Source organism: Tachypleus tridentatus, chromosome 11 (genome assembly GCF_004210375.1).
Source record: "Tachypleus tridentatus isolate NWPU-2018 chromosome 11, ASM421037v1, whole genome shotgun sequence".
In the NCBI taxonomy this organism is placed as follows: Eukaryota; Metazoa; Arthropoda; class Merostomata; order Xiphosura; family Limulidae; genus Tachypleus; species Tachypleus tridentatus.
Window position 1 is genome coordinate 63,568,681 of NC_134835.1, and position 15,036 is coordinate 63,583,716.

The 15,036-nt window shown below is 32.4% G+C and overlaps 1 protein-coding gene across 1 annotated transcript in view; it reads right to left on the minus strand.

Annotated features, from left to right (window-relative positions):
• The window catches only part of LOC143232306 (uncharacterized), a 119,988-nt gene that overhangs the window by 8,191 nt on the left and 96,761 nt on the right, over window positions 1-15,036 (minus strand). The window contains exons 4-5 of the mRNA XM_076467550.1: window positions 12,455-12,588; window positions 61-271 (exon numbers count right to left, since the gene is read on the minus strand). Of these exons, the coding sequence (XP_076323665.1) occupies window positions 61-271; window positions 12,455-12,588 (345 nt within the window). The remainder of the gene's footprint in view (window positions 1-60; window positions 272-12,454; window positions 12,589-15,036) is intronic.

Here is a 15,036-nt window from a genome sequence, read left to right on the forward strand (position 1 = left end):
TAGTCAAATTAAAGGTAAAATGATTTTCTATAATGGCGACAAACTCATAAACCTCTTTACCGTCCGGGGAAGCCGACTTCAGTCTCTCTCCTAGTAGTGTCTCCTCACTGTGACTGTAATAATTTTGCGAAATGGTAGCTGTACATCTTACAGTCATTACGCCTTTGTTGAAATGGTTGAGTGTTACCTGGAACTGCAGGCCTAAGATGGTACTTTCCAATCCATCCGGATGTCGTTCCGTAATCATGGGTGTTAGAAAACGCTCATCAACCTTACAAATAAATTTGTAACAATAAACTTATAGATGTGGTTTTTCTGTGTTGTACAAAAGGAACATATGTTGAATTATTTCTACTTTCAAAAACACATACATTTATGAACAAGTAGCTTAACCTGGCTAAAAATAGCTTTATAACTCCCATAAGTTACATAAGTGTTCTGACATCAACTGTATAACTGTAATGATGGTGTGATGACATAAATCTGAAGTTATAACATATACAATAAAATTGTATTGCATATTCGTTATATATCATTAACATGTAGAGTGTTGAGGTGTGAAACTAAAGTTCAAAGATTATGGTATTGAGGTATAAAACTAAATCTCTAACGTGTACATTGTTGAGGTATGGAACCATAGTTCTAACATGTATAGTGTTGAAATATGGAACTGAAGAGATACAACAAAAATTTTTGTTGTGAACTAAGTTATTTTAAGATACTGGGCTAATCTGGAGAAATTTTAATGAAATAAATTTTCAATATTCAAACATATATTTTTCTTACAGAATGAAATGGGTAGCTGCAAGTAAAACAAACCAGGTTGAATTACAAAAAATATAAGAGAAAAAATTAAAGTAAAACATCACAAATTTAAGAAATTGAAATTAAATAGTTTTATTTAATTTAGAAAATTATAGAATGCTAAGAAAATTGGTCAAACAGGAAACTAGAACATCAAAAAGGATGTATGAAAAATAACACTGCACAACAAAGTTTTTGCTTCTTGAACACTGTTGGGTGTTCCTTATAGATTTTAGCTGCTGATCACAAAAATCACATCCATATTTGCCCATCACGTACCGTTTCATCGAAATCTTCTGTTTTACCAGGACATTGCTACAATGGAAAAACAATATCAGAGCAACTGGAATCCGTTAATGCTTGCTGACTACTTTTGGACACTGCAACGTGATGACACCGGACATTGAATACAAACGAAAATCAGGAGAAAAACACCTTCTTTTAATTATGTTGAACTAAATAGCGTATTAGAAACATAAACGCAGTTAAATATGTTATTGCCGGTAAACAGTCAACTGTCTATTTCTCAGAGTTCCTACGTGATGAAGCAAAACCAAAACTATATTTGTGCATACCCACCAGGTACCTGTCACAATCAGCAGAAACTTTTCAGGAAGCAAAACTTTTCAAAACAATTGTTGTGTAGTGTATTTGGTTGAAAACATAAAACATAACAGTAAGGAATTTTCAAGTACATTAGAGGAAAACAAAATGTTAGAATGGGGATAGGACCCTTCAGATATGACAAAGAAAGGCTTGTATCTGATGACTATCAAATGATTGAGTTATTAAATTATGTTTGGTATTCTGCTTTTACTAATGAAGACTTAAGTAGTATTCCTCATCTTGAACAATTAACAGGTGGAAATAAAGTTGAACAAAACAGTTGTTAGAATGAAATTGAGAAGTTTAAAAGTGATAATGATTTGGGGCCAATTAATATTTCCCAGAAGGTTTTAAAGGAGGTCAAGGATTCGATATGTGGGCCACTGGTCATAATTTTTGTAAATCCCTGGATAGTGGACAAGCACCAACTGATTGGAAATTAGATAACGTCACTCCTATCTTCAAGGAAAGTAATAGAAGTTACCCCACTCCTTATAGGTCCATTAGACTTACATTAACTATAGAGAAAGTTTTGGAAAATCTGCTAAAATATACTTTGCAAATAATTTAACAAAGTTTAAAATTTTATCAGATAGTCAACATGATTTCACTAAAGAAAAATATTTTCTTACAAATTATTTGACATGCTTTGATGTGTGGATTTGATGTATCTGAATTTTCAGAAAGCATTTTACAAAGTGCCATGTTAAAAGGTTGTTAAATAGACTTAAATAGACTTAAGTCATTTCTTAACCTCAAAATTACAAGAACCGACACACAATTCAAAACAGAAATCAACCGAAAAATCACCCATACTGGACTATACATTCCTTGGGACTCAGTGAATAAATTACTTGAATTTGCTGATGATATCAAGGTCTTGAGTGTTGATGGCTGTGAAAAGGATACTGCTGCTTTACAAAATAATTTAGATCATATAGTGAGTTATACAACTAAATGATAAATTGATTTGTATTGTGATAAATGTAATATATTGCATATGGGTTATCATAATTTGAATTATAAGTATAACTTGGATGGGAATAACCTTAGTAGTGTCATGGAAGAAAAGGAACTTGGTGTTGATCAATCTCTTAGGCCATCCAAGCTAGTGGCATGGCAAGTAGAATTCAGTTTGTAACTACAGAAATATTGAATATAAGTCTAAAAAGAATACAACTTTATTGAATAGATCACTGTTTAGGCCACGTTTGGAGTATTGTGTTCACTCTTGGGCTACTTATCTTAAGAGAAACATTGAATTGTTAGAAAAGATTGTTTACTAAAATGGTACTTGGGATGAAGGGGTTGTCATATAAGGAGATATTAATATCTTTAATTTTTTTTTCTTGCAGAAAATAATAGTCAGAGGGGATTCTAAAAGGAATTGATAATGTTTCCTTTGGATGTTTTGGAGGCAAGAGCTTTGAGTGAGATTGAAAGAAAGCTTGACGTACATATGAATGATAAGGGTTGTTTTTTTTGTGGTTTTTTAAAATTTAGCTTAGGTCATGGGACAGCCGAAATAGACCAACGGATTTATTGAGGTTTCTAAATATTGTGTTATGATAGCTTTACATATCAGATGAGATGTTTTTATATGTACCTCAGCTTTTAATTGTAATATTAAGAATTATTAACTTTTATTTAATTTTAAATTCTCAAAGAAAACTAATGTAAAGTAGTATTGTTTGTAACTACAAACTGAACACTGTCTGTATGGTTTCTATCATACCTTAAGTTCAAATGCTGCATTTGAAACTCTCAGTCTGAATTCAAAGTAACTTCAAATTTTAAAATGAAACCACTTACTGGGTTTTCACTTAAAAATGCCTGGTTTTAACATCAAACCATTTAGTAGATTTTGACATCAAATACAAAATTGTGGTTTATTTTAACTCAACTTAACCACTTACACATAAAAAAGCAGTCTTATATACCAACCGAATACTAGTTTTTGATTTAAAAGTTATAGTTGTAGTATAAGAATTAACTCCTAAGTTTACTTAAAATTAGCTTTTAGTGTGATTTAAAACACATTGTTTAAACTTTAATTAATTCTTAGATTTCACCAGTAAATGAACAGCTAATTTTGATTTCAAATCAATTTCCATTTCCTAACTGTTCATATATTCAGTTTAAGATTACTAAATCACACTAACTTATAATTGTGACTTCGAGTCATCTGACAGATGTTTGACTCAAAAACTGGTAACAGAATATTTTTTTATTTAATAAATAAACTGAGCTGACGATTGACGTTAGAATGTAAAAATTACTTTTAACCACAAATCTATACGTAGTAATTAAATCTAGTATGACCTAAAAAGTGCTTAGGATTATGAAGCTATTTACATTACTCCAGAGATTAAAGTTTACCAGAAAACTCTCACAATATTTTTAATGGACAGTATGTTGTTGTTATTATTTTTTTAATTAGTGAAGTAAACAAAATGCTTGAATAGTGTAACTGCTTCAATGTGATTTGTTTTTGTTTTTAATTTCGCGCAAAGCTACTCGAGGGCTATCTGAGCTAGCCGTCCATAATTTTGCAGTGTAAGACTAGAGGGAAAGCAGCTAGTCATCACCATCCACCGCCAACTCTTAGGCTACTCTTTTACCAACCAATAGTAGGATTGACCGTCACATTATAACGCCCTCACAGCTGGGAGGGCGAGCATGTTTGGTGCGACCGTCAATGAGATTTGTACACTGGCGCTAGAAATTACATATCAATTCATTTATACGTGTATATGTGTGTACTTGAGACGAAACCAGTTCACGATCCTATTTCAAAAGCTTTTAAACATAGAACAACAAAAGGAACTAACCACATGATAGTGGTAATTAAGGCACAGAACGGCTTATCTTAAACCGTGGTAGACGTTAATTAATATGCTATCTAACAACGTAAATGAAAATACTATGATTCTGTTCTGAAAGTTCCACACAAAGATACTCTATTAAAATAATTTATCATATCCTAAAATGTCAAATCTTCCGTTATTCATACTATTATCAAGCACTTTCGGTGAATTTAAGGTATAGGTTAAAGTAATATGACTTAAAAATCAGTTTATTAAATAAGGAAAGCAATCTTCTCTAACGAAGTATTTCATATTTGACAAGAAATACTTTATATATGACAAGAACTAATTAACACCTGGCAAGAACTATTTAATATCTGACAAAACTGTCCCCCGCTAGGACAGTGGTATGTTACCGGACTTACAAAACTAAAATCAGGGACACAGCAGATAGCTCGATATGGTTTTGCTTTAAGAAAAACAAAAAACACTCATATAACACACTGGCAAAACTAGTTAACATCTAACAAGAAATACTTAATATCTAATAAGAACTAATCAATATGTTACAAGATTGTTTGTTTGTTTTGGAATTTCGCACAAAGCTACTCAAGGGCTATCTGTGCTAGCCGTCCCTAATTTAGCAGTGTAAGACTAGAGGGAAGGCAGCTAGTCATCACCACCCACCGCCAACTCTTAGGCTACTCTTTTACCAACCAATAGTAGGATTGACCGTCACATTATAACGCCCTCACAGCTGGGAGGGCGAGCATGTTTGGTGCGACCGTCAATGAGATTTGTACACTGGCGCTAGAAATTACATATCAATTCATTTATACGTGTATATGTGTGTACTTGAGACGAAACCAGTTCACGATCCTATTTCAAAAGCCTTTAAACATAGAACAACAAAAGGAACTAACCACATGATAGTGGTAATTAAGGCACAGAACGGCTTATCTTAAACCGTGGTAGACGTTAATTAATATGCTATCTAACAACGTAAATGAAAATACTATGATTCTGTTCTGAAAGTTCCACACAAAGATACTCTATTAAAATAATTTATCATATCCTAAAATGTCAAATCTTCCGTTATTCATACTATTATCAAGCACTTTCGGTGAATTTAAGGTATAGATTAAAGTAATATGACTTAAAAATCAGTTTATTAAATAAGGAAAGCAATCTTCTCTAACGAAGTATTTCATATTTGACAAGAAATACTTTATATATGACAAGAACTAATTAACACCTGGCAAGAACTATTTAATATCTGACAAAACTGTCCCCCGCTAGGACAGTGGTATGTTACCGGACTTACAAAACTAAAATCAGGGACACAGCAGATAGCTCGATATGGTTTTGCTTTAAGAAAAACAAAAAACACTCATATAACACACTGGCAAAACTAGTTAACATCTAACAAGAAATACTTAATATCTAATAAGAACTAATCAATATGTTACAAGATTGTTTGTTTGTTTGTTTTGGAATTTCGCACAAAGCTACTCAAGGGCTATCTGTGCTAGCCGTCCCTAATTTAGCAGTGTAAGACTAGAGGGAAGGCAGCTAGTCATCACCACCCACCGCCAACTCTTGGGTTACTCTTATACCAACGAATAGTGGGATTAACCGTCACATTATAACGCACCCACGGCTGAAAGGGCGAGCATGTTTGGCGCCACCGGAATGACCCTCAGATTACGAGTCGCACGCCTTAACACGCTTGGCCATGCCGGGCCGTGTTACAAGAACCATTTACTATCTAATAAAACTACTTAATAGCTGACAAGTACTAATTAAAATTTGACAAAACTACTACTTAATATACGACAAGAACTATCAAATACCTGACAAGAATTACTTATCACCTAGTAAGAAATGCTTAATATCATAACTTATTACTCTAGAACTCTAAAAGGAACAAACCCATAGTGGACATAAATGAACCACAGCATTGAAATTAATATTACTTTTATTATTACAACAGGTAATAAGATAGTTCATAAAACCATGTATCCTGTAGAATCTGTATAGCGACGAAGTTGTGCTACTAGACACAACTGCAAATATCGAAACTTCCATTTGAGAAAATCAATAAAAACCTCCAGTAGAATAAAATATCCTTTTGCAATGACAATGGAACGCACGCAGTTTTTCTATACGTTCTTATCACATTCTTATAGGGATAACTTTAAAGAAAAAACATACTAATAATTTATATTCAGAAAAGTCGACAACAAAATAATAATATGTTTATTTTACTAATTAAAATATTGATAAAATTTTCAAAGAGATATCAAGAAATTATTTACAGTCTGTTTCGTGCAAGTAAAGAAATAAACAGAAAACCACATAAAGATCTAACTTTAAATTACAAATGGTAATGAACATAAATTTGTAGGTTAATAATATTGCGTGTAAAGTCCTCACTTCACGAAAACAAAAAACAATAACAGTATTATCTCCTAAAATAGAACACTTAAAGCAAATTATTTTAGTACTGCAATATATTTATAAACAAATATAATTACCAGTATGGTATATTTATATTCAAAATATTGTAAACCTTAATTCATCTATTCCTGGAACAATCGTATTAATTTCTTCCAAGACAAATTTATATTTGATAAACATTTTTAGTATTATTACATAAAATATTGTATCCTGTTCTATTTACAAAAGTACTAAATATCACGAGATATATAACAACTTAATTAGAAATACATGTTGTATATATGTTTTTAGCAAAGTTTATGAAACAATACGTAATTTCAATTAACAAATATTAATACAAATGTTGATTACATTTATTAAAATATTCTTCGAGCCTCAACATGTCATAAAAGTCCATATTATAATATCCAATCATACACTAACAACCGTGCATCTTGACAACAGATCTGCAGCATAATTAATTTCCATATCAAAAAGCTCCATTGTAAGATCGTCATGTCAGATACCATCATCACTCTATGCTGCTTTCTAACGTTTACCTAGTGTACGAAGACGACTATTTCCCAACGTTTGTTTTGTCAATTGAGTCAGACAGAAATCAAAGCTACTTTAACTGACTTGACTAATATGTTTTTTTGTATGGAATAGCATAAATTCCCATTTCATTCTCCGATTGCTTCAGGTATGCGATGACTAAATACACAAATCTTATAAAATTTATTTGTAGGTAATAGACTTGTGCTTATTTTACCAAACGGAAATTGCTCTTAGTTATATTTATTACTGTTGGCGGGGATAAATGGACGAATATTGCTGATGAGTTTTGTGTTTTTGGATCGTCACCTGGACTTTGGTACCACGCCAGGAGTACGACTTCTTGCAGGTCTTTTGGATAATCCAACAACTTGAAGTTGATCCTTATTCCCGTGTTTTTCAATACCATTAATTATTTAGTATATCCCGATCTTGGAAATTTTATATTTTTAATCTAACACATTTTTATGATAAGAGTGTTTGAATATTGTGTTTTATAAAGGACTATTCTATACAGTTTCCAAAAATAATGAATTTTTGATAGAATCACACAACTTATGAAACTCACAAATAGTTTGAAAATGTCGTTTTGATACATTCTGTTTCACCGTGGCTTTATTTTGGCAATTCTTGTTGTTGTGTGACTTGCTGATTTAATTATCCAAAATCGTTTTAATATAACATACTCAAGCCTCATTACAACTTTTCAATTGTTTTATATATTTAAATACATATTTATGCAAAATACCTGAGTTTCACAGATCCTAAAAACAAATTACTTCTTCTCTTCAGAGAAGATAGTGGATCATCTTTAGCGCAAGGTGGTTTATAAAAACCTCCTACACATTAATGATTAACATAATCTTTTCTCCTCATATTATTATAGGAATATAATCATTCTAATATGATATGTTTAAGAGGGGAAATTCTTCGCGTTACCCTAAGCATGGCTAAAATGAACTAGGTACCTCCTAAAATAATACGATTTCTTATTTTTCTGTGTTGGTTACAGAAAATAGTGAGCTAAGTAGCATTTACAGTTTATAACTACAGTATTAGCTAATGATTTAATGATTAAGTGTTGAGTTCTTGAATGGTTGAGCATTTGTACTTTTCTACTTTATAAAAGCATGTTTCTTGTTTAATTCTGCACGTGATGCAACAGTAAAACCAGGGACACAGCGGAGAGCGTTAAGCGTTCTCAGTTTGTTAGGTACGATAGGTACAATAAATAGGTTTCACTTGGGAACTCTGTACTATTATGCACTTTTAAGAAAGCTAGTAGCGAAAATGTTCAGTTGTATGTAGAGTTTGCAGGTTGAAAGAAAAGTCGAAGACAATGCTAACTAATGTTGAGGAAACAGATAAAGAGAACGACAGCAGGACATGAAGAGGAGCTTAAGCTTTTGTGTGCGGGAGGACATCAACTAAGAATAACAATGACATTTGGGAAGTGAGAAAGAATACTATTAGGGTTAAAAGTAGTGTCGGGTAAAGATTCTGTTTCATTTAGCAACATATTTCAGCTCTTGGCTTATATAGACGAAGAGATGTTGGAGGGTGGGAATGCAAAAGGAAGAAAGAAGAATATGGATCATGAACTTAAAGGAGTTATAGTTATAGGTTATTCCTTGACACAGTGTGTAGAGAATATACTATTAGGGTTATAGTGTCAAAGATGTTTCATTTAGCAACATATTTCAGCTCTTGGCTTATATAGACGAGAGATGTTGGAGGGTAGTATGGATCATGAACTTAAAGGAGTTATAGTTATAGGTTATTCCTTGACACAGTATGTAGATAGAAAAGAGTTAGCATATGCTACCCTGGGGCGCAGGAGGAAGATATAACTGATAGAGCAAAAGATATAATGAAGCGTACTGGCAACGATGCAGTTTTGTTGTTTACGTAAGAGCTAATGGTATAGGGAAGAGTAAGTCGTAGGAGCTAACTAATAAGTAAAAGGGGTTAATAAAAGCATTTAAAGCTAAAGGTCGTAAATCTATTGTGTCTGGGATAATGGCAAATATTAATTGTGGAGATAAAACTTTGAGTAGGTCAACAGGGCTAAATTCTAGGCTGGAATTAATGAGTAAAGATAAGCAGGTTAGCTGGTTGAACTTGTGGGATTATTTTAATGGAAGGAGGAAATTTTTTAGAAGGGGTGGTTTACACTTAAGTAGGAAAGAGTCTGGAAAGTATGCAAGGGTTATCAACTCAGCTGTAAGGGAAGTTTTAAACTAGAACTAGATAGTGGCTAGATCAAAGATAAACTAAATGAAACAAGTTGTAAATGCGGCGTAGAAGAAAGTGTAGCATAGGAAATCAGTACAAAAGTAGTTATAAGAATAGGCTTAATTGTTACAGTTGTAACTTTAAAAGTATAAGAAATAAAATATATTACTTTATGGCAGTGATAGGAATAGAATATTTTAATATGATGTGGATAACTGAAACATAGTTAAATGTAGATGATTTTGATGACAGAAATTTATTTTAAATACATAGTGATGGATTATTTAATAGTGATAGGGACATATTACTAAAGAGAAGGAAAGGAGTGGCTCTACATATAAAGAGTGAGCTATATCCTGTTGAAGTTGAGAAAATTAAGAATATCTGCAAAAACATTGAATCTATTTGGGTTTCTATTAGTTGATATCAAGGGAAAAGTTCTTAGTATTATAGCTCTTGATATTATAGAAGATCAAGAGAGTTGGTCAAACAGGAAAGGATTTGGCCCGGCATAACCAGGTGGTGTTCAACTTCTAATCTGAAGGTCGCGGGTTCGAATCCCTGTCACACTAAACACGTTTGCCCTTTAAGTTGTTAGAACGTTATAATGTTATGATCAATCCTACTATTCTTGGTAAAAGAGTAGCCCAAGGATTGATGGTGTATGGTGATGACTAGCTGCCTTCCCTCTAGTTTTACACTGCTAAATTAGGAACGGTTCGCCAGATAGCCATTGTGTAGCCTTGGCAAAATTCTAAAAAGAAACAAACAAAAGGAAGTACGAAAATAATTTGGCCGTAAACATAAAAATTAACAGTAAGAATTTTAACTACATTAGGGGTAAACAAAATGAAGTCTTATTATATCTGATGATTATGAAATTCTATTATTCTTTACTTTTACTAATAAAAACTTAAGCAGTGCTCCTCATCTTGAACAATTGATAGACGATAACAAAGTTGAACAAGACAACTGCATAACTTCTGAGCTTGTTCAAATAGAACTGGGAAGTAAAAAGATTGATGAGGCTCCCCGACCATAAAATATTTTCCTGAGAAAGTCAAGAATTAGATATGTGAGCCACTTGCCACAATTTTTTGTAAATCCTTGAATAGTGGACACGTATGAACAGACCGGAAATTTACTTATGTCACTCCTATCTTCAAGTGAGGTAATGGAAGTTGTTCCACCAATTGTAGGCCTATTAGTCTTACATTAATTGTGGGAAAGTTTTGGAAAGTTTGTTAAAAGATCTTTGCAAAGTCATTTAACAAAGTTTAGAGTTTTATCAGATAGTCAACATGGTTTCATTGAAGGAAAATCTTACCTTACATGTCTCGTGGCATGATTTGAAACTATTACTGCATATAGAGATTGTGGAGTTGATGTATCTGAATTTTCAGAAAGCATTTGACAAAGAACCACATAAAAGGCTTATAAAGAATCTTATCTCTACAGGTGTGGAGGATAAGTTAACTAACTGGATAGAAGAGTGGCTTGAGAGAAGAAAATAGATGATTGTTATAAATGAAGTTCAGTCAAACTGGATTAATGTCTCAAGTGGTATACCTCAGGGCTCAATCCTAGGACCATTGCTGTTTTTGATTTAAACTAATGACATAGTTGAAGGAGTGTGAATAAATTACTTAAATCCGCTGATGATATCAGGGTCTTCGGCGTTGCTGTCTGTAAAGTTTGATAATTTAGTGAGTTGGGCAAATAAATGGCAGATGTGTTTGCATAATAATAAATGTAATATATTTCATACGAGTTATCATAATTAGAATTTGAATGAGAATAACCTTAAGAGTGTTATGGAAAAAGGGATCTTGGTGAATGGTTGATCAGTCTCTTAAGCCATCTAAGTAATGTGCTATTGCTAGTGGCAGGAAAAATATGATCTTAAGTTGTATCTACAGAAATGTTGAATACAAGTTCAAAGAGATTATTTCATATTGTAGATCACTGGTTAGGCCACATTTGGAGTATTGTGTCCAGTCTTGAGCTCCTTACCTCAGGAAAGACATTGGATTGTTGAAAATGGTTCAGAGAAAGGTTACTAAAACGGTACCTGGGTTTAAGGGGTTGTTATATAAAAGAGATTAAGATCCTTAAAATTGTGTCTTTCAAAAAAGTTCTGATAAAGTGTTTAAGATTATATAAGGAAGTGATAAGATTGTTGCATCAACATTTTTGAAACTTAAGAGCGTGAATTACAGAACCAGAGAATGCAAGTATAGATTTAGACAAAGTAAAAGTTGTCTTAAACAAAGATAATTTTATTTTTCAAATATGGCGGTTGGCCAATGGAATGGGCTGTCTTCGGATGTTATGGAGGCGGTAAATTCGACTAAGTTTAAAAGACAACTTGATATATTTATTAATGGTAAATAATTGTTTTAATTCCTTTTAATTTAATTTATTTATTTAGTAGTTTTAGTTTGACTTAGGGGATTGGACAGATGGACCAGCAGGTTCGTTGTTGTCCCTAAGTTTTATGTTATGTTAAAGAACACTAGTAGTAACTCCTCTTCTGATAACTCAGAATGATAACTTATACTACAGTGATTATTTCTGTTCTAATAAATAATAAAAAACTGAGAACATTTCTTTTAAAGTGACTAAATATTGACTTTATTTAACGTGACTCCACGATAACGTTTTCTAAAGTAACTCTGTATTGAATTCCCCTGAGATGGTTCTATGCTAATCTTTTCTAAAGTACCTCTATACAAGTATATTATAAAGCGACTATATGCCGATGTATTCTAAAGTTACTGTTTATTGGTATCTTCTAAAGTGCCTTTATGCTGATATATTTTAAAGTGGCTTTGTACTAATGTATTCTAAAGTTACTCTATAGTGGTATCTTCTAAAGTGCTTCTATGTTGATATATTCTAAACTAACTTTATACTGATATATTTAAACGTTATTAAACTCAATGTTGATACATTCTGAAGTTACGATATTTGTGATTTTAGAATGAACCAATGAGATTTTAACCCACTTGTTGACTGTTTATTGTCCAAGACAAAACTGCTGCTGGTTTAGACGGCTTAGATACACAGGTCAGGTTCACGTAGTCTCCGATCTCATACATTCCATCTATTCCATCAATTCTAGGCTTTCCTTCTGGTAGCACTGACAGACGAGAGAGATAATTATGTTAAAAGACAAAAAGAAATGGAAACAAATTATCACATTTCTGCTTTAAAGAAGCAGCAGTATATGCATACATTATTTTGTGACTTACAAAACTAACAAGAACGTATTTTGGTATATTTGTAGAACATCCATTTATTCGAGATTTCAGAGAAAAAAAAAAAAAAATATATTATACTCAGTTTTCAAATCTTAAATACAGCTTTCTATCTGTTTAATGTATTTCATTATTTTATTAATATTTAAGCACAAAAGAAGGAGGATTCTTATAGGATAATCCCTATCATAGTCTCTACAAAGGCTTAAAGCTGCAAAACAGTTTATATATTTTTAATCAAATAGTGTTGAGATTTGGACATTTTGTTGTTGTTTTCTTTACAATATCGGAATTTTCCTTTCCCTATTGCGTATAAAGTAAGACGTAATGTTAAATTGCTAAGTCTTGCACAACATGATTGCAGAGTTTCATTACGTGAAACAATTTTCTTTTCCAGGAAATTTTCAAGGAAACTTGATAAATGAAATTACATTAAATAATACGGGAATATAAATTACATTAAAAGTCAGTTTATTTGACCAAGTGCACTGTTTATGTAATATTTCTGTGCCAAATTGTTACAAAATGCTCAAGAATGTTTCGTTTTATCTGCACTAATGAAAATTTTAATTTGGGATATGTCTTTTCATGTTATCACTCGCGATGTTTCCAGCTAGTTCCGTGATTAAATAATATGTAAAGTAATCGCTTTTAGCCTGAGTTTGGACGAGAAGCTTAGACTCTATGAAAGTCCAAATAAAAGAAACTGTAATAATTGCTTGATATACGAAGCGAAACCGTATAATTGTGATTGTGGAATACGTTTTTCACGATTCATTTAGGAACATTTCCCATGGAAAGAAAATCGTTGAACGCTTTTCATTAGATAGACGCAAACACGAAAGAAAATGTATGTTGATATGCAAAAGTTCTAACTTACAGTTATAGAATAGTTACAATACGCCCAGACTGACATGTAACACAAGGTAAAGAGAAAGATAAATAACGTAAGATTTTCATGGTCGAAACAAATCACCCGTATATTGATAAAACAAGAATCGAACATTTTGCAGCTCCACCTCTGCCGAAAATGTAGATTTTAGAGGCTTGTACTTGTAACAGACGGGTAGACAAGAGTCAGATAAAAAATACCAGTAAGGAAAATAAGTTTGTATGACCATGCACACCGATAAATACAAGAAAAGCAAGCTGGTCGTCTAGAATGTGTCATACAGCTGGATGTATACTTACAGGTAAATAAACGTGTCTTATAATACAACACCATGTAAGTGGCAGGTCCACAAACAAAGACAATGATTTAAGATCATTGCAGCTAGTGAAAGGTTTGGTAAAAACGAACTTTGCATTGTAGGTGTCGCTCTTGCAGCCAATTTCGATTATGTCACTAAACTGTATAAAACAAAGGTATCGGAAACGCAGTATTGTTTGTTGCTCTAAGTCAGAATGAGACCAAATACCTTTACCTGATTGTTATATGGATGCATAAAGTATTATTAGAAGACATAAGGGGAACATGTGATTGTGGGTATGAATACGTATATTTATGTAAAATCTTATCCTGAAACATAGAACTGACGTATATTTTGACCAAAGTACAGACATAGTAGCTACTACAAACAGTTGAAAAGGGTCATCATTGCGAACTTTCATTAACCTTAAGATTAGATAAATATAGTCCCCCGCTGATACAGCGGTAAGTATTCGGATTTACAACACTAAAATCGGGGTTTCGATTCTCCTCGGTGAACTCAGTAGATAGTCCGATGTGGCTTTGCTATAACAAAACACACATGGATTAGTATAGATTCTAGTTGAAACTGTGTCTTCAAGCAATGTGTTTAATTTGAAACTTTATCATTTTTAATTAAGTAGTTTCCAAACTATACAGTGAAATTCATACGTATGTTTATTCCTATCTATAAACGGCATAACGAAATAATATCTTAGTTGACGAAAGATGAGGTCAGCATTAGATAAAAGTGGAAATCACTGTCACGTTAACTTTAACACACTATAATTCTGTGCTAACTACATTACTTGAGGAGGTAGGCTTAATGTTAGAGAAACTTAGTAAGTTTGAATATTAAGTCGTAACGAAGTTTTAAATTTGCTTTAAAGTAACTTCACTAGTGGAATGTTGTCGATTAAAAGTCTTAACGTTTGAATATTTAAGTCATTAATCATTTTTAATGAATGGTCAAACACTTCAGTTGAGACTGCAAAAAAACTAAATGACAAAAGCAGACATTTGTATAGCTGGTGATAATATTATCAAATGATATACTCTATAGAATATAATTGTATAGCTTTGTGTATTTGTTTGTTTTTGAATTTCTTTCAAAGCTACTCGAGGGCTATCTGCGCTAACC